The sequence below is a fragment of the Rana temporaria genome, chromosome 6 (assembly GCF_905171775.1).
Source record: "Rana temporaria chromosome 6, aRanTem1.1, whole genome shotgun sequence".
Lineage (NCBI taxonomy): Eukaryota > Metazoa > Chordata > Amphibia > Anura > Ranidae > Rana > Rana temporaria.
Window position 1 is genome coordinate 37,361,738 of NC_053494.1, and position 20,878 is coordinate 37,382,615.

Sequence of the window (20,878 nt, forward strand, 5' to 3'; positions counted from 1 at the left end):
AATGAAGCTTTAGCTATATTTAACCACTTCCATACCAGGCACTTATGCACCTTCCTGCCCAAGCCAATTTTCAGCTTTCAGCGCTGTCGCAATTTGAATGACAATTGCGCAGTCATGCAACACTGTACCCAAATGACATTTTTATCATTTTGTTCCCACAAATAGAGCTTTATTTTGGTGGTATTTGATCACCTTTGCGATTTTTCATTTTTTGCATAACAACTAAAAAAAGACCGAAATTTTTGAAAAAAATAAAGTTTTAATTTTTTTTCTGTTAATATTTTTTTTGGAAATAAGTAAGTTTTCTTCTTCAATTATGGGCACCGATGGGGTGGCACTGATGGGCACCGATAGGCGGCACTGATGGGCACTGATAGGCGGCGCTGGTATGCTGCACTGATGGGCATTCATAGGTGGCACTGATGGGCATTCATAGACGGCACTGATGGGCATTCATAGACGGCACTGATGGGCACTCGTAGGCGGCACTGATGGGCACTCGTAGGCGGCACTGATGGGCACTCGTAGGCGGCACTGATGGGCACTCGTAGGCGGCACTGATGGGCACTCGTAGGCGGCACTGATGGGCACTCGTAGGCGGCACTGATGGGCACTCGTAGGCGGCACTGATGGGCACTCATAGGCAGCACTGATGGGCACTCATGGGTGGCACTGATGGGTACTTATGGGTGGGCACTGGGCATAGATGGGCACTAAGAGGTGGCACTGATGGACACTGGGTGGCACTGATGGACACTGAGGGGTGGCACTGATGCTATTGCTGGGCATCATTTCAGTCAGTGCCCATGTTGCCAGTCAGTGCCTATTTGTGGGCACTGATTGGCATCGATTGTGTTAAAAAAAAATGTATTGTTTTTTTGGGGGTTTTTTGTGCCTATTTTTGCTCTATTGAGCACCGGGGGGGCACTCCCTGGTGGTCCAGTGTTTGCATCCGAGGGGGGGCTGCTCTGATAAACAATCAGCGCGAACCCCCCCTGTCAGGAGAGCTGCCGATCGGCTCTCCTCTACTCGTGTCTGTCAGACGGCTCTTCCTGTTTACATCGTGATCATCCGTGGTTGGACACGACTGATCACGTGATAAAGAGCCTCCGCCGGAGGTTCTTTACTGAGATCAGAGATGCAGGGTGTCAGGGGCGCGCGCCGGCATGTAATCCTGCTGGACGTTAATAGACGTCCAGTCAGGATTTCACAACTACTTCCCGGACGTCAATTGACTATTGACCGGGCGGGAAGTGGTTAAAAAATAAATAAAGCAGAACTTCAGCCAAAAATAACAAGATAAATGATAGTCAATTAAAACATTTAATTAAAAGACCAGCATTTGCTGCAGTTGTCACGTTAAATTCAGAGATTTTTCTCACTATATATTTTAAGCTGCTAGATGTCTTCACTCTGATAGCCAGCATCATACAAGCCACTTTCTCAGAGCCCAGGTCATCCTGGACCCACCCCAGCCTCTGACTGGACAATGAAAGGAGAAGCAGCACAATGATGAGCTCCTTTCTGACACTCTGCTTTTACTCCTATCGGCATGCTCCTTGTCAGCACATGAAATAATTGGCTGCTTGTGCTGCTTCTTCTTCGTATACCCCAGCCCTGCCCTACAGTAGCTGATACCCTGTCAACTCCAGGTACTTATACTGCTTGAATTTAAAAATACATTTAATGATGTATTAAGGTGGTAGCAAACTGTACGAAGATTTTTTATTTTTTTTTTGTAAATGTCCCCCCTTCAGGTTTGTATCATAATGTGCTAGTATGCACTGCAATATTTTGTTAGATAATTTGAACGTATTGTGTTCACAGCAGTGTGCTGTCTTGGCTACGTCATTCTCTGAAGCCATGTTGTCCATATATTTTACTCAGATATGTATTTTCTGCTTAGGGTACAACGAATGGAGCAAACAGAGGTTGGTGAGGAAGATCTCAGAGCTGGAAAAGGTGAGATTTAAAATCTAGCATTTCACAACTTTTCAAACACCCATCAAAAACAACCTCTGTAATGCTGCAGGGGTGTCCAAACTTTTGACCTTCCTGGGCCACATTGGAATAAGGGGAATTGGCTTGGGCCACACATAACATACACTTAAGGCACGATCAGATTTTCCAACGGGAATTGTGTGATGACAGGCTGTTGTCGGGAAAATCCGACCGTTTGTACGCTCCATCGGACGACTGTTGTCGGATTTTCCACCAAGAAATGTTGGATAGCATGCTTTAAAATTTTCCGACAACAAATGTGTGTTGATGGATTATCTGATCGTGTGTACAGAAGTCCTTCAGGAAAAAAAATCCAAAGTACAAACACGCATGCTCAGAAGCAATGCTAACCATAACACAACATTAGCAGAATTTGCCCAAAGGGTGGCGCTAAAGACCTGAAAAACCACGTAGTTTTGTGTTTGTTGGCTGACAATTCTTTGCCGTTTGTATGCAATACAAGTTCATGGCCAACGCCCTTCGGACAAAAGTCCTACGCTTTGTCCATGGAAAATCCGACCGTGTGTACGAGGCTTTAGGCCGACCATACATGGATTTGATTTCTTTCTATGGGTTGCAGGAAAGAAACTAGTTTGATTCCTTCATCAACACAGACAGTGCTAAAGCGGGAATCCCTCCTGCCAGGCCATTGTCTTCTCCCAGCGAAGGGAGGGGGGGGAGGAGCCGCTAGCGATAATCGCAAGAGAATCCATCAGACTGGCTGTACCCAAGTCGATTGATCATCTTGGTACATTCAGCCTGCCTATAGTCCGTTCAAATCTAATAGCCAGATTCAGATAGACTGGCTTAATTTTGAGGCGGCGTAGCGTATCGGATATACGCTACGCCGCCGTAAGTCAGAGAGGCAAGTGCTGTATTCACAAAGCACTTGCCTCCTAAGTTGCGGCGGCGTAGTGTAAATGGGCCGGCGTAAGCGCGCCTAATTTAAATGATGAACAGGGGGGCGTGTTTTATGTTAATAATTAGTGACCCGACGTGATTGACGTTTTTAACGAACGGCGCATGCGCCGTTCGTGGACATATCCCAGTGTGCATTGTTCCAAAGTACGCCGCAAGGACGTATTGGTTTTGACGTGAACGTAAATTACGTCCAGCCCCATTCACGGAAGACTTGCGCAAACGACATAAAAATTTAAAAATTCAACGCGGGAACGACGTCCATACTTAACATTGGCTAGGCCAGCTTTTTGTTCGACTAACTTTACGCCGGAAAAAGCCTTACGTAAAAAAATGCGCCGGGCGCACCTACGTTTCTGAATCGGCGTATCTAGCTCAATTTACATATTCTACGCCGAAATCAACGGAAGCGCCACCTAGCGGCCAGCGTAAATATGCACCCTAAGATACGACGGCGTAGGAGACTTACGCCGCTCGTATCTTAGCCTAATTTAAACGTATCTGGTTTCCAGAATACGCTTAAATTTACGACGGCGTAGATTCAGAGTTAAGACGGCGTATCTACGTAAACGTCTCTGAATCTAGCTATTGGCTGCTCCTTCTGAACTGGCCAATATTCGAACCTTGTATGGCTGGCCTAACAATAAGGATAGCTGATATCACTGATATGTACCTATCTGAGTAATAATACCTTACTTTTATAATAAAATAAAAAAATAAGGGTGCAACCTAAAACAAATATGTGCGATATTTCACACTGTTTTTGATGAACAGATGTGATTCAATAGATACTGCTGGGAGGCTGTGCGGCTCCCCTGTATGCCTGGATAGGTGGGCGTGGGTGGGGGTTGTTGGAATGTAGAGGAACCAATCCCTCCATTGTAGCTGCTGAATGCCCGCTTCACCTGCTCTCCCTTCCGCAGACATTGCATCGATTCCTCCATATGCCACTCCTGCCGCCTCCCTACAGCTGTTCTGCTGTCACGGGCTCCTATGTGCTTCCCTGCGATTTGACCCCATAGAATATGCAAATTAGCATCAAAGTCGCACTATATAATTGCACTGAAAATTGTGTCAAATTCACGCTGCAGCAGTGTGAACCGAGCCTACACCTATAATTAGTTTTTTTTGATGATCTTCATTAGAGGAGCTCCAGTCTTCTGTGTAAAAAATGTAAGTCAGCAGCTACAAAAACTGTAGCTGCTGACCTTAATTAACCACTTAAGGCCCGGACCAATATGCAGGTAAAGGACCAGGCCCCTTTTTGTGATTTCGGCACTGCGTCGCTTTAACTGACAATTGCGCGGTCGTGCGACTTGGCTCCCAAACTAAATTGGCTTCCTTTTTTTCCCACAAATAGAGCTTTCTTTTGGCGGTATTTGATCACCTCTGCGGTTTTTTATTTTTTGCGCTATAAACAAAAATAGAGCGACAATTTTGAAAAAATTCAATATTTTTTACTTTTTGCTATAATAAATATCCCCCCAAAAAATCTATAAAAAAACGTTTTTTTTCCTACATATTTTTTATCGTGACTACAACATTATGGTGGACACATTTGACACTATTTTGGAACCACTGTCATTTTTACAGCGATCAGTGCTGTAAAAATTTTATATTTTTTACTTTTTGCTATAATAAAATCACAATAAACGTTTATCGATTGGTTTGCGCAAAATTTATAGCAGGATAGGGGATAGTTTTATTGCATTTTTATTAATAATTTCTTTTTTTTACTACTAATGACGGCGATTAGCGATTTTTTTCATGACTGCGACATTATGGCGGACACATCGGACAATTTTGACACATTTTTGGGACCATTGACATTTTTACAGCAAAAAGTGCTATAAAAATGCATTGTTCACTGTGAAAATGACAATTGCAGTTTGGGTGTTAACCACAAGGGGGCGCTGAAGGGGTTAAGTGTGACCTCATATGTGTTTCTAACTGTAGGGGGATGGGGCTGGACGTGTGAGGTCATTGATCGCCTTTCCCTATATCAGGGAACAGACGATCAATGACAGTGCCACTGTGAAGGTGTGTACACACACCTCTCCCCGTTCTTCAGCTCCTGTGACCGATCGCGGGACTCCGGTGGCGATCAGGTCCGTGGGTCCCGCGGCTGCGGAGCCTCGGATCGGGGCGCGGTGTGCGCGCCCGTGCGACCCACGTCTGGGCACTTAAAGAGGACGTACAGGTACGTGCTTGTGCCCAGCCGTGCCATTCTGCCGACGTATATCGGCGTTAGGCGGTCCTTGAGTGGTTAAACAGCCACTCACCTGTTTCATGGTCTAGTCACTCGGGCCTGTGACTTGTCCCAGAAGACTGCAAGGAGTGGGGGGATGGGGGACTTCCTCTCCGATCACCTAGATCAGTGATGGTAAATCTTGGCACCCCAGATGTTTTGGAACCACATTTCCCATGATGCTCGTGCACTCTGCAGTGTAGTCGAGCATCATGGGAAATGTAGTTCCAAAACATCTGGGGTGCCAAGGTTTGCCATCACTGACCTAGATGATCAGAGTAGGAGCGGTACCTGTATAAATCAGGAGAAGGAGGGAGGCAGTTTTAGAGTGGAACTTCCCCTTTTGTTGTGAGTTCTGCTTTAAGTTGTGGATTGCCAACTTTCAGAGGTATCACCTGTGTTTTTCAAACCTAGCTACATACTGAGACATAAGTTTGTATATCTAAAAGATCCAACACCCAAATGAGCAGTGCAGTGTAGATGAATGCGTTCTTCTAGTATGCCAATAGAAATCCATAACTCCACCACATGACCGCATGGTCTCTGTTTTTGTTTTTTTATCTCATGCTTTGCAAGGTAGAGGAGAGATCTGGGGTCTTATAGACTCCAGATGACTCCATAAAGAGGACCTGTAAAGCGTTATATATTTATCACAAGGGATGTTTAAAATTCTTGTGGATGGAAGAACAGTGATTTAAAAAAAAAATGAAAGGGACAGTGTAAAAAAAAAAATATATATATATATATATATATATATATATATATATATATATATATATATATATATATATATATATATATATACCGTATTTATCGCATATAAGACGCACAGGCGTATAACACGCACCTTCATTTTAAGAGGGAAGTTTGAGGGAAAAAACGTAAATTTTAAATAACTTTGAAGCAAAATAAGGGTCAGTGCCCATCAATGGAGCCTGATCATTGCCCATCTGCAGCCTCAAAATTGCTGTCAGGTCACCTGTGGTCAGGTGACAAGTGCACCCCGTTGGGGTCAGGGATGCACCACAGGGTAGTGAACCCTATAGCCGACTGCTGCTATCAGAGAGGAAGCGTGAACCCAAGATCCCCCAGGGCGCGGAGTCTAAGACCCAGCTTTGTGTTCACCAGAGCCTCTAGTGGCGAGGATGGCCTTCGCGGCAGCGGGATCCAGGTCGCTACCCCTGGGATCCCCTAGGTCGCGCTCCGCAGGGAGAGAGGGGAAGCAGGACAAGCGATAGTGATGGGTGAGCCGAGGTCAGGGCAACAGGCAGACAAGGGTAACCTATCGATCGCTGTGTAAACACAGCGTGATATAAAAAATTCCCACCCCCTCCATTATTTCTCTAGGGCTCTGCTTGAAAATAAATATATAATATATCTAATCGTAATAAATTTGGGAAATCTCCCTTAACCTGCGCAATAAATCAGTGCTATATTTTGTGCAAACTGACACAATCATATCAGAGCTGCCCCGTTATAAGGTGAAAAATTTGTGTTTTTATGTCATCAAAAACAATTCATTAAAACAAACCAAGTGTTTAAATAAATAAATAATGCTAAAAACAAAGTGCTTTCTGTGCAATGTCCGTATACAGCCACCAGATGTCTCCAGCTGCATGCAAATGGTAAATTATCTGCTGTCTTCTTATCAGCTCCACATCAGTGTTTTAATTAGGGTTGCACCAATACTGATACTGAAGTACTTGTACTCGTATAGATTTCAATAAAGCAGCTGACAGCCGCTTCTCTTCCTCTCTCTATCCACCTCTCCCCCTCCCCCTCCCCTTCTTCCCCAACTGGTTTTAGCTGCTTTATTGAAATTTATACAAGAGGATCGGTGCTTGTAACTTGTCTCCCCTATCATCCCCGACTGTCCCCTGTGTCCCCCTCTCTGTGATCTTCCGGTCCCCCTCTCTGTGATCTTCCGGTCCCCCTCTCTGTGATCTTCCGGTCCCCCTCTCTGTGATCTTCCGGTCCCCCTCTCTGTGATCTTCCGGTCCCCCTCTCTGTGCTCTTCCGGTCCCCCTCTCTGTGCTCTTCCGGTCCCCCTCTCTGTGCTCTTCCGGTCCCCCTCTCTGTGCTCTTCCGGTCCCCCTCTCTGTGCTCTTCCGGTCCCCCTCTCTGTGCTCTTCCGGTCCCCCTCCGTGCCCCTCCAGTCCCCCTCTGTGTCCTCCATGCTCCTCCTGTTCCCCTCTGTGTCCTCCGTGCTCCTTCAGCCCCCCTCTGTGTCCTCCGTGCTCCTCCAGCCCCCCTCTGTGTCCTCCGTGCTCCTCCAGCCCCCCTCTGTGTCCTCCGTGCTCCTCCAGCCCCCCTCTGTGTCCTCCGTGCTCCTCCAGCCCCCCTCTGTGTCCTCCGTGCTCCTCCAACCACCCTCTGTGTCCTCCGTGCTCCTCCAACCACCCTCTGTGTCCTCCGTGCTCCTCCAGCCACCCTCTGTGTCCTCCGTGCTCCTCCAGCCACCCTCTGTGTCCTCCGTGCTCCTCCAGTCCCCCTCTGTGTCCTCCGTGCTCCTCCAGTGCTCCTCCAGTCCCCCTCTGTGTCCTCCGTGCTCCTCCAACCACCCTCTGTGTCCTCCGTGCTCCTCCAGCCACCCTCTGTGTCCTCCGTGCTCCTCCAGCCACCCTCTGTGTCCTACGTGCTCCTCCAGTCCCCCTCTGTGTCCTCCGTGCTCCTCCAGTGCTCCTCCAGCCACCCTCTGTGTCCTCCGTGCTCCTCCAGCCACCCTCTGTGTCCTCTGTGCTCCTCCAGTCCCCCTCTGTGTCCTCCGTGCTCCTCCAGTGCTCCTCCAGTCCCCCTCTGTGTCCTCCGTGCTCCTCCAACCACCCTCTGTGTCCTCCGTGCTCCTCCAGCCACCCTCTGTGTCCTCCGTGCTCCTCCAGCCACCCTCTGTGTCCTCCGTGCTCCTCCAGCCACCCTCTGTGTCCTCCGTGCTCCTCCAGTCCCCCTCTGTGTCCTCCATGCTCCTCCAGTGCTTCTCCAATCCCCCTCTGTGTCCTCCGTGCTCCTCCAGTCCCCCTCTGTGTCCTCCGTGCTCCTCCAGTGCTCCTCCAGTCCCCCTCTGTGTCCTCCGTGCTCCTCCAGTCCCCCTCTGTGTCCTCCGTGCTCCTCCAGTGCTCCTCCAGTCCCCCTCTGTGTCCTCCGTGCTCCTCCAGTCCCTCTCCATGTCTTCTGTGCTCCTTCAGTCCCCCTCTGTGTCCTCCATGCTCCTCCAGGTCCCCCTCTATGCCCCTCTGTCCTCCTCTGGTCCCCCCTATCCCTGATCTGTCAGGATGGAGAGCTTAGGAGAGAGCCGGTAAGTCTATAATATACTGTCTCCTTCCTTTCCTGAATACACAGAGTCAGTGATCACTGACTCGGTGCATTCATAACTGAGCATTGTAAACTGTTACAATGTCTCAGTTTATGAATGGAGATGAGCCGCTGTCTCCTGTCCATTCATCTTCTTCAGTACAGCTGAGGCTACTAAGAAAGACTGGGGAATCTGTGTCCTCATTCCCTTTCCCTGTCTCAAAGGGGGGAGGTCTGGGATCTGTGTAGCCCCCCCCCCCCACCAACAGGGCTGATAAAAAAAAAAAGTATAATAAAAACAATTTTTTTATATAAATATTTAAAAGTTAAAATTGTAAAAAAAAAAAAACGATGGAGGTTCTGAGTGATTTTGTAGCAAAAACATGATCATTTTTACATATAGGAGAGAAATGTCAGAATTTTCCTGGGCAGGAAGTAGTTAAAGCAGGGGTTCCGCAGGAATGTGTTTTTTTTTTTTTTTTATATCGTTCTTGCGCTGTTACCTTAGTCACTCTGCTACACTCGTGTGCTAATCTTCTAGCCGCCAGCATCGTCTTTGTCCCGGAAAATATATTTTATAAAAATGATAGATGGACGTTTCCATCTTGATTGTGGGCACTCTGAAGCCCACCAGGATTTCCTTCCAGGATACGGTGAATGCTGATGTCCCAGCATTCACCTCTCTCTCCTGCGCATGCGCAGTGTTGATGGCGAGCCGCGCCGTCAACACTGCATAGTTGCCATCACAACGGCCGGCGTCCTGAAAAGGACACGCCCCGGCGCCGCTGGACAGTTATCTGGATTACAGGGGTTTTAAAAAAGGAGCATAAAAACAACGTATTAATGTATTCTAAGAACAGAAATGAAAAGTATAAATTAATTTTATAAACATACACCATTTTTTATCTGCTTTAGAAGCTAGAGGTAGCAGAAAAGTCGAATCCATCGAATACAGAACTGGACAAATCCACTCGACTTGGTGCAATTCCCAATGCTGATACAGTAGATGGACCAACATCCAATCTTCATGAAGAATGTGAGCGGCTAAGAAACATCCTCAAGAAAGTAAAAGAAGATCGATCCGCACTACAGGAGAGGCTTGCCGCCAAGGAGTGAGTGCGCTGCTTGGTGACGTCACTAAGGCGATTTAACACATAAATACAAAATGTAATCCCAGCTTTTTCTTCTATAGAACAGACATCAGAAAACTACAACAAGAAAGGGCAGACATAGAGGGGAAGCTGCAAAAACTGAAGGACAGAAAAGACGAGAGGTAAGAGATAGGAGTGTGCATTTGCAGTCATGAAAAGCAGCAGTTTGTGAGATGGAGAGTTAAATGAGAAGATAATGGCCTCATTTCTAGGGGTTTGGTGAGATTGTCGCGTCTCATAATTCCATGATGTCATTTGCTCCCAATTAACCTGAAGGCTGTGATGTTCAAGAGGAAGTCTGTTAAGCACTAAAATTCCTACATAACAGAACCTCTCTGTCATTTTACAAAAAGTCGAACCCATTGCATAAAAATGATATGCCTGTGCCTGTAATAATCCAGTAATTGGGCTTTTATATATTATTCCTTCTGCACTGCAAAGCACTGATGAGTATCCAGGCTCTCTGCATTTCAGCATGAGCACTGAAAGTGGAAGAAAAGCCCAACTAGAACTATTTTTTAAAATGTTCCCAACCTCCCCCCTCCTACAAATCCTGCCTACCCCCTATACAAAAGATGTGCGTACTTACCTATTTTTAACCTGCTTTGGTCACGTGATCCTACATCTCTGGCTACCTGTGTCAGTGAGCGACCGCTGCAGGGGAGAGGAGGGAGCACCGACAACAGCTGGGTTATGGGAACCTATGGGTGGCGTCATGGCTCCCGGAATTCACAGCTGTTGTCGAGCCTTCCTTCCATATTGGCAGAACCAGAATGCTCCCTAGTAACCTGCTTTTGGCCAGGCTGGGTCAGCCTATTTGCCTTTAGTAAATCAACCCCTAAAATTTATGATGGTCATACAGTTTAAAGGGCTTTGTCCATCAGAGATGTATGCTGCTGATATATTACAGGCCAGGTTACGTATACTTCACTGGCACGCCACTGCTGGCCACACAAATGGCATTTTCCGCAGTGGAGGCTGGTACTCAACATTTTTTTTGGGGGGGGGGCGCAAACGGGCAAAAAAAACCATTAATTGCAGCCTCACTGTGCCCATCAACTGTCACCACTGTGCCCATCAATTGTCGCCACTGTGTCCTCAATTGTCGACACTGTGCCATCAATTGTTGCCACTGTGCCATGTCATCAATTATCACTACTGTGCCATGCCATCAATTGTCGCCACTATGCCATCAATTGTCGCCACTGTGCCATGCCATCAATTGTCGCCACTGTGCCATGCCATCAATTGTCGCCACTGTGCCATGCCATCAATTGTCACCACTGTGCCAAGCCATCAGTTGTCACCACTGTGCCAAGCCATCAGTTGTCACCACTGTGCCATGCCATCAATTGTCGCCACTGTGCCATGCCATCAATTGCCATCAATTTGCCCCCCCCCCCCGGCACTTACATTTCTCGGGTCAGCCATCCTCCTCCAGACCTCCAGGCTCCCTCGATGTCTTCTCCCGCCCTTGATGTCGCTTCAGCCAATGAGGTTACCGGACCCGGTAAACCTGATTGGTTGAGAGGCGTGTGGCTGTGCGCCCTATGGTTAACTATTTGGAAGTCGATTATAGCCCACAGCCACTGGCTCTGATAGGCACTTCCAAAACACACCCACCGCCGGCCACCACTGTAATTCAGATGGCTGGCGCTCGCCAGGGGGGCGGCTATCTGAATAGTGGGCGGCGCCGGCGATAATACATACATTCATGCAATGCATGAATGTATGTAGTGATTGATGGGTGCAGGAGAGAAAGGGGGCGGCGCTCCTCCGCCCACTATGGACGCACCGCCGCTGATTTTCAGGTGATTTCAACTAGCTTTTAATAACACCAACCAACAATCAAACCAGTGACAACCAACCAATCAAGTGAATAGATCAAAGCAGCTTATTAACAGCTCTAGATCATTTCACATTGTTGAGAGAAACTGTTGGCAGCACATTGTATTCATCCCATTGCAGTTGAAAGCTGAATTTACCTAAAAGCTGCGTATTTGTGATTACACAAGACTTGGATCTTTCTGCTCATGTTCCTGGAAATTGTAGAATTTTTTTTTTCTTTTTTTTGGAGAACACTGTGTACTGACATTTTATCACCTGTTATTTTCTTTCTTCCAACAGTGAAGAAATGAATCGACTTCATCAAAAGATAAAAAGGTTGGAGGCTGAACTAGAGGATGAGAAAAGGGAGAAAGAGGCCGCACTGGAGACTGTGAAAAAGGTTCCTTTCTGTTTCCTTCTCTTCATCCTAGTAACGCTCTTGTGGAGCCATTTACGGGAATATGAACGTTGTGGGCTCATCATGCACAGAGGATGTTTTTACAGCTGCTGTTAGGGGCGTTTGATGTTTTTTACCTCTAAAAGCCCCTCCATGTTGGCCTATGTGTCCATGCACACATAAACTGTTAGAGGCATAAGCGTTTTGGGACAGTAGAAAAAGCGACAGCCTTGTGCTTCCAGGAGCAGGAAAAACTACAAAAAACGCGGCTAAACGTGTCAAGCCGCGTTTGCCGTTTCTAGGTATGTTTACATTATAGGGAGTTTTTTTAATGAGAAAACGTGCAATAACACTAATGTAAAAATTTGACTAAATGCGTTTGGCATTTTTAGCGTTGCTGTAGCGCTGGCATTTTTAAAACGTCCTGTGTGCATGAGCCCATTACTTTTTAAATATCCTCTATCTGTAAAGAGGAACTGTAAAGTATTGTAAGCTAATGTTGTCCTGTAAAGCAGTGGTAATTAATCCTGTCCTCAGGTCCCACTAACATGCCAGGTTTTATGTACAGTGGAACTTCGGATTACGAGCATAATCCGTTCCAGGAGAATACTCGTAATCCAAAGTACTCGCATATCAAAGCGAGTTTCCCCATTGAAATCAATGGAAACGAAAATAATTTGTTCCTCATTGACTTCAATGGCATGCAATACCGCATGCGGCCAGAGGTGGGGGGCGCCGGAGAGCATCGGAAATGGCCGAAAAGCTCGGCTAACCTCGACATACCTCGGAAAGGCTCGGGAACGGAGTATTTCTGTGTCTTTACGAGCATTCTCAAATGGCGCCGATCGGCTTTGATCAATCTAAATGTGGTACTGCACACCGCTTTGGCCTGAATCCTGCTCGTGTTGCAAAACAACACTCGCAAAACAAGTTAGAATTTTTTTTAAATACAGTGCTTGTATTGTGAAACGCTCGTTAACCGCGTTACTCGCAATCCGAGGTTCCGCTGTATTACCTTGGGGAGATGCAGACTAGAATACTGCAATCACTGAGCAACAAATGATATCACCTGTGATGTATTTCAGTTATCTTGCAAACCTGGCCTGTTAGTGGGCCCTGAGGACAGGGTTGATGATCACTGGTGTAACATGTTATTTTTATATATTTTTATATTGTATTTTACCTCTTTTTTTTTTTTTTTTTCTTATGTTAAGTCTCTTATATCCTCCTCCCCTTCTGTGTGTTGGCTGGCTATAAAAAGTAAATACTTTTTTCTTTATCTGAAAAAGTAGATACATGCAGGTCCAGGGGCTCAGTGTGATTTTACCTTTCGGTGGACGGTGTGGTTTTGCATTTAAAAATGGCGCCGCCTGGCACTTAGACGCCACTGCGCATGCGCCGTCTGACTGAGAATAGCCAAGCATTTTTGGGCTTTCCCGAGCAGCGGCGCATGCGCAGTGTGCCTGTCGGGGCCAGCAGCAGGCATTTTTTTTTTCAGGTGCCACAGCCGATGCGTTGCTCTCCACCCAGTCCCAGGGCAGGGGGACCTGGCAGCGCCTGCTGCTGTGACTCGTAGGAGTCGGACTCCTGTGATGAACATGTGAGTAACTGACTGCGACTCACATTCTGTGATGGCTGCACGGCGCCCCTGTTGCCCATGGCACCCTGTGCAGCCGCACAGCTCGCACACCCCAAAGGCTGGCCCTGCCTGCAGGCTCCAAAAAATTAAGTAAATGCACATTTTTTTACCTGCAAAGAAATGTGCATTTATTATTTTTAAAAGGTGAACTTATCCTTTAATAGAACCCCCCTCCTCTTGAATGCACCCCCCTTGGGATTATACTTGCCTTCCTCCTTGATCCAGTGACATTTTCACCAACAAGGTCCTGGTCAACATCTTTTTATACTGCACCGTGGCCCTATCCCTTCCTATGGGTAAGCTGTACTCAAAGCAGCCTTCAGCGGTCCCACAAACCTGGAGATCACGAAATGCCTAATGCCCCGTACACACGATCGGATTTTCCATCGGAAAAACCTTGGATGGTTTTTCCGACGGAATTCCGCTCAAGCTTGGCTTGCATACACACGGTCACACAAGTTCTCTGAACTTTTGTCCTTCAAGAACGCCGTGACGTACAACACTACGGCGAGCCGAGAAAATTAAGTTCAAAGCTTCCGAGCATGCGTCAAATTGTTTCCGAGCATTAGTCGGAATTTTGCGCGTCTGAATTGCTACAGACGATCAGATTTTCCGATAGGAATTTTTTCCGTCGGAAAATTTGAGAACCAGCTCTCAATCTTTTGTTGGCGGAAATTCCGACAGCAAAAGTCAGATGGAGCCTGAACACGGTCGGAATTTCCGTTCAAAAGCTCACATCAGACTTATGCTGTCGGAATTTCCGATCGTGTGTACGAGGCATAAGGTCTCATGTACACTGCTGCTGGTAAACGGAGGTTTAGGAGCAGTTGGGCATTTTTTTCCAGCAAAAATAAAATTGCAGAGGTGATCAAATACCACCAAAAGAAAGCTCTATTCGTGGGAAAAAAAGGACGCCAATTTTGTTTGGGAGCCACGTCGCACGACCGCACAATTGTCTGTTAAAGCGACGCAGTGCTGAATCGCAAAACCTGGCCTGGGCATTTAGCAACAAAATGGTCCGGGGCTTAAGTGGTTAATGGAGATACATTCAAGCTAAATTCTTGAAAAAAAATACATACTATTTGAAATAGAGAGAAACAAAAAAACACCTCTAAACGCAAACGCGGCAAAATGGATTTTGTTTTTAAACATTGGTTACTATCTGTCAAGTTAAATCGTTCAGGGGAGGTTTTAAAACGTCCCGTGTACATTAAAGTGGTTGTAATGGTACCATTTTTTCCCCTAAATAGCTTCCTTTACCTTAGTGCAGTCCTCCTTCACTTACCTCATCCTTCCATTTTGCTTTTAAATGTCCTTATTTCTTCTGAGAAATCCTCACTTCCTGTTCTTCTGTCTGTAACTCCACACAGTAATGCAAGGCTTTCTCCCTGGTGTGGAGTGTCGTGCTCGCCCCCTCCCTTGGACTACAGGAGAGTCAGGACGCCCACTAACACACGGCTCCTTTCTCTATCTGCAACGTAGAGAGCGTACTGACTCTCCTGTAGTCCAAGGGAGGGGGCGAGCACAACACTCCACACCAGGGAGAAAGTTTTGCATTACTGTGTGGAGTTACAGACAGAAGAACAGGAAGTGAGGATTTCTCAGAAGAAATAAGGACATTTAAAAGCAAAATGGAAGGATGAGGTAAGTGAAGGAGGACTGCACTAAGGTAAAGGAAGCTATTTAGGAAAAAAAAATTGTACCTTTACAACCCCTTTAAGCTTTACTAAAAAGGATGGCGAAAATAGTTTTAATTGGGTGAAGCCTTCTTGTAATGATAAACCAAAACCCTGCTGATGAAAAGTGAAATCTGCTTTATTTTCCAGACACCGAGTGAGGTAACAGGGTCCCGTCCAAGCTCTGCTAGAAGTCCATCCAATGTGACATCTCGCAGGGGGTCTGCTGGTTCCTCTGGGGGAAGAGAGAAACAAAAGCAGCAAGAAGCAGCACAAGTGATTCAGAAGAACTGGAGACAATATAAAAGCAAGGTGACATTTTCCTTTCAGAATGTTCTTTGTAGTGCCACACTATGAAAATAATACATTTGGAGCATCATTTTTCCTTATTTAGAACCTCTTCTGGCCACTAGAGGTCACTATATATTTCACGAAGCATTACAGATAATAAAAAAGGCCAACTGTCTGTTTTTTTGGAAATTTTAAAATACAACTTTAAAGTGGCTCTAAAGTTAAAAGTTTTTTCTTTTCTTTTTTTTTTTTTTAACTTAATGCATTCTATGCATTTAGTTAACCACTTAACCCCCGGACCATATTGCTGGTCAAAGACCAGAGCACTTTTTGCGATTCGGCACTGCGTCGCTTTAACTGACAATTGCGCGGTCCTGCGACGTGGTTCCCAAACAAAATTGGCGTCCTTTGTTTTCCCCAAATAGAGCTTTCTTTTGGTTGTATTTATCACCTCTGCGATTTTTCGTTTTTGCGCTAAAAAACAAAAATAGAGCGACAATTTTGAAAAAAATGAATATTTTTTACTATAATAAATATCCCCCAAAAATATATAAAAAACAATTTTTTTCCTCAGTTCAGGCCGATACGTATTCTTCTACATATTTTTTGTAAAAAAAAATTGCAATAAGCGTTTATTGATTGGTTTGCGCAAAAGTTATAGCGTTTACAAAATAGGGGGTAGTTTTATGGCATTTTTATTATTTATTTTTTTACTAGTAATGTGGGAATCAGCGTTTTTTTTTTTTTTTTTTTTTTTCGGTACTGCAAAATGATGGCGGACACTTCAGACACTTTTGACACATTTTTGGGACCATTGGCATTTTTATAGCGATCAGTGCTATAAAAATGCATTGATTGCTATAAAAATGCCACTGGCAGGGAAGGGGTTAACATTAGGGGGCGGGGAAGGGGTTAAGTATGTTCCCTGGGTGTGTTCTAACTGTAGGGGGGGGTGGACTCACTAGGGGAAATGACTGATCGCTGTTCATACATTGTATGAACAGACGGTCAGGCAATTCTCCCCTGACAGGACTGGGAGCTGTGTGTTTACACACACAGCTCCCGGTTCCTGCTCTGTAACGAGCGATCGCGGTTGCCCGGCGGTGATCGCGACCGCCGGGCACGCGCGCGGGAGTCAGGAGCGAGCGGGGGGCGTGCGCCCCTAGAGGCCACTTCCCCTGCCGACGTAGAGCTACGGGCTCTCGCGCAGGAGAGCCGACCTGCCGCCGTAGAACTGCGGCGGCTGGTCGGCAACCAGTGAAAAAACATTCCACTAGCTGCTCCTGCAACGCTGTACCTGTCTGCAGCTCCCTCCCCTCTCCCCGCTCTCACAGGCTTCAGAGGCCATTGGCTCCCACTGCTGTCAGTCCGATTTTCTGAGGAGGGAGTGTGAGGTGGCGCAGAGCCACACTGTTGCGGTTATTTACGAAAGGCAAATCCATTTTGCACTAGAAGTGAAAACTACAAGTGCAAAGTGCACTTGAAATTGCACTTGGAAGTGCAGTCGCTGTAAATCTGAGGGGTAGATCTGAAATGAGGGGAAGCTCTGCTGATTTTATCATCCAATCATGTGCAAGCTAAAATGCTGTTTTTTATTTTCCTTGCATGTCCCTCTCAGATTTACAGCGACTGCACTTGTAGTGCAAAGTGGATTTGCCTCTAGTAAATAACCCCCTGTGTGTGTTTACGGACGCACAGTATAGTAGTTGGTAGATCTAAAGCCAAAAACTGAACATTCCATAGCTCAACTCATCTAAAGTTTCAGGCGGGCTGAAACCCGGACACATTATTCAGACGGGGCTGTGGCTCCCCAAGTAACCAAGATAGTCACGCACAAATCTGTTGCCATCCGAGAGCTGCGGGCATCTGGGGGCAGGTTTGGCATCACTGGGGGGGCAGGGTGATGATGTCGGCAATAGCAATTTGGCCACAAACACTGTTTGCTGCAGCACACTATGCGCACCACATTAATACTCTCCTTGGGGCACCCAAAGGTGTCCCAGGCTGCTAAGGTTTTCGAGTTTGGCTTGAAGAAAAGGTGGCAACCCTACTAGGCCGGTATGGCTGAACTACTGCAGTAAAGGTGGCCCTGACATCTGATTTTGTGTAATAACTCGGCTTAACCTGGTAAAACACAATTTATTTGCAGATGGCACCCAATGAAATCGATTTAAGTTAAGAATCATCACAATTTCACAGATTTTTTTTTTATTCATTTGACAAAATACCTAAAGTTGTCCTGTGCTTTTCCAAGGTGGTATGTTTTGCTTTTAAAACCATCTCTGGAGAAATATTGGCCCAGTTTCACAAAGAGTTGCGCCGGCGTATCAGTAGATACGCCGACGTAACTCCGAATCTAAGCCCGTCATATGTTTAAGTGTATTCTCAAACTGAGATACACTTAAACATGCCTAAGATACGACGGCCTGCGCCGTCGTATCTTAGGGTGCAATATTTACACTGGCCGCTAGGTGGCGCCTCCATTGAGTTTGGCGTAGAATATGCAAATGAGTCGTTACACCGATTCACGAACGTACGCTTGTCCGTCGCAATAAAGATACGCCGTTTCCGTAAGAGATACGCGGCGTAAAGATAAACATGCCCCCTAGGTGGCGTATCCAATGTTAAGTATGGCCGTCGTTTCCGCGTCGCAATTTGAAAATTTTACGCAGTTTGCGTAACTCGTCCGTGAATGGGGCTGGACGCCATTTACGTTCACGTCGAAACCAATGACGTCCTTGCGACGTCATTTGGAGCAATGCACCCTGTGATATCTTCCGGACGGCGCATGCGCAGTACGTTCGGCGCGGGAACGCGCTTAATTTAAATGCTCCACGCCCCCTACCCGGCTAATTTGAATTAGGCGGGCTTGCGCCGGGTGATTTACGCTACGCCGCCGCAACTTTACAGGCAAGTGCTTTGTGAATAAAGCACTTGCCTGATAAACTTGCGGCGGCGTAACGTAAATCAAATACGTTGCACCCACCCACAAATACAACCATCTACGTGAATCTGGCCCAATGAATCTAACTGATTGCTGCCTAACAAAAAAAAAAAAACGAGATGCTCTCTTTACTTACCTGGTAGTCCTGATGCGGGTTAGAAATTGCGTAACTTCAGCTGAACTCGTATGATTTCAAACCAGCAATGCAGTCCGACTTAGGGGATGCGATCTGACCGACATTTGTACGGGTTCCTACTCCATACCTGTGTAAGCTCAAATCAGGATTTCCAATTAAAGCTTATACAGATATGACTGTTCTGCTGCCCCCATGTGACGACAAGTTCTTTCACATAGCTTCCTCATACCCAGAAGTACTGGGGGTATTTTTTTTTTCTTTCATAGCAGCCGAATGGAGCAGTGGGGGACAAGGTTGCATTTTACCTGAATCCATAATGTTTACCAAGCTCTCCTTCTTTTTTCTTTTTTCTTTTTTTCTTTTTTTTTACAGAAAGAAGAGAGTCATGACTTGGAAGATGTAAGTACCAATGCTGTATTTTATTATGAAATAAGTCTTTTTAAAGTAAGAGAAGTTGGCACTGCTTGTTTCTAGATCAGTTAATACACTATATTATCAAAAGTATTGGAACGCCTACCTTTACACGCACATGAACTTTAATGGCATCTCAGCCTTAGTCTGTAGGGTTCAATATTGAGTTGGCCCACCCTTTGCAGGTATAACGGCTTCAACTCGTCTGGGAAGGCTGACCACAAGGTTTAGGAGTGTGTCTTGAAGTTCTTGTCCTCACAGGTTTAGTGTACAGTGACATTTTTATAAATTTTTTAGCTTTGGACATTATAGACCAAAGATAAGCAAATATTGGCTTAACCACTTAAGGACCCCTTCACGCCGATATATGTCGGCAGAATGGCACAGCTGGGCACATCCACGTACCTGTACGTGGCCCTTTAAGGCCAGTCGTGGGGTCGCGTGCCGCCGGCGCGTGCACGCGACCTGGTCCGAAGCTCCGTGACCGCGGGACCCGATCGCCGCTGGAGTGCCGCGATCGGTCCCTGGAGCTGAAGAACGGGGAGAGCTGTGTGTAAACACAGCTTCCCTGTTCTTCACTGTGGCGCCGTCATCGATCGTGTGTTTCCTGATATAGGGACGCACAATCAATGACGTCACACCTCCAGCCACACCCCCCTACAGTTAGAAACACATATGAGGTCACACTTAACCCCTTCAGCGCCCCCTTGTGGTTAACTCCCAAACTGCAATTGTCATTTTCACAGTAAACAATTTTTTTTTTTTTAATGCATTTTTTCACTGTGAAAATGACAATGGGTCCCAAAAATGTGTCAAAATCGTCTGATGTGTCCGCCATAATGTCGCAGTCACGAAAAACATCACTGATCGCCGCCATTAGTAGTAAAAAAAAGTTTTTTTTATAAAAATGCAATAAAAAAATCCCCAATTTTGAAACGCTATAAATTTAGCGCAAACCAAGCGATAAACGCGTATTGCGATTTTTTTTTTTTACCAAAAATAGGTAGAAGAATACGTATCGGCCTGAACTGAGGAAAATTTTTTTGTTTTTTATATATATATTTTTGGGGGATATTTATTATAGCAAAAAGTAAAAAATATTGCATTTGTTTCAAAATTGTCGCTCTATTTTTGTTTATAGCGCAAAAAATAAAAACCGCAGAGGTGATCAAATACCACTAAAAAAAAGCTCTATTTGTGGGGAAAAAAGGACACCAATTTTGTTTGGGAGCCACGTCGCACAACCGCGCAATTGTTGGTTAAAGCGACGCAGTGCCGAATCGCAAAAACTGGCCTGGGCATTTAGCTGCCTAAAGGTCCGGGTCTTAAGTGGTTAAAGGGCATTGAAAAACTCCGACAGCCTCAAGTATGACTAGCAGAGGCATGATGGGACTTGTAGTTCTGCAGCAGCTGGGGGGCCTATCCCTGGTGTGGAGGAAGCAGGAAGTGGGAGGAAATCTCTCCAAAGTGAAGAGTAATCCCTTTTAGAAACACTTCCTTTTCCTATTCATTTTCCTGTAACAGCTGTAAAATAATTAAATTCCAGTCACTTTCTGGGAGTCTTTTTTAGGCTGTATTCACATGGGTGGCAAAGGGGCAGTAACAGGCAGATGATCCCCATTTTTATCACCCACCTAAAGCCTACTATGGCATCTAGAGGGGGTGGTACACATGCTAAGGGCAACAGCAAATATAATGCAGCTTGTCAAGTTTGACAGACACCACCGCCCATTGAGGTCGATGGGACTGTGCTGCATCTAGAAGCTAAACTGTTGGCTCGCACAGTACTTCAATGCAAAATCCTACATAAACTAACTACCAAAAAAAAAAAAAAAAAACATCCAGAAGGTGGCAGGATCGTCCCCAACCCAGATCGCTTTTCCCAGGGCAGTGGAGATTGCTGTCCATATGAAAAGGGCCTTGGTAATTAATTTCAGAACCCAATGGGTGT

General features: G+C 46.0%; 1 protein-coding gene across 1 annotated transcript in view; it reads left to right on the top strand.

Annotated features, from left to right (window-relative positions):
• The window catches only part of IQCE (IQ motif containing E), an 83,377-nt gene that overhangs the window by 41,078 nt on the left and 21,421 nt on the right, over nucleotides 1-20,878 (top strand). The window contains exons 14-19 of the mRNA XM_040356669.1: nucleotides 1,907-1,962; nucleotides 9,371-9,567; nucleotides 9,648-9,728; nucleotides 11,734-11,833; nucleotides 15,296-15,457; nucleotides 18,889-18,915. Coding sequence (XP_040212603.1) covers nucleotides 1,907-1,962; nucleotides 9,371-9,567; nucleotides 9,648-9,728; nucleotides 11,734-11,833; nucleotides 15,296-15,457; nucleotides 18,889-18,915 — 623 coding nt within the window. The remainder of the gene's footprint in view (nucleotides 1-1,906; nucleotides 1,963-9,370; nucleotides 9,568-9,647; nucleotides 9,729-11,733; nucleotides 11,834-15,295; nucleotides 15,458-18,888; nucleotides 18,916-20,878) is intronic.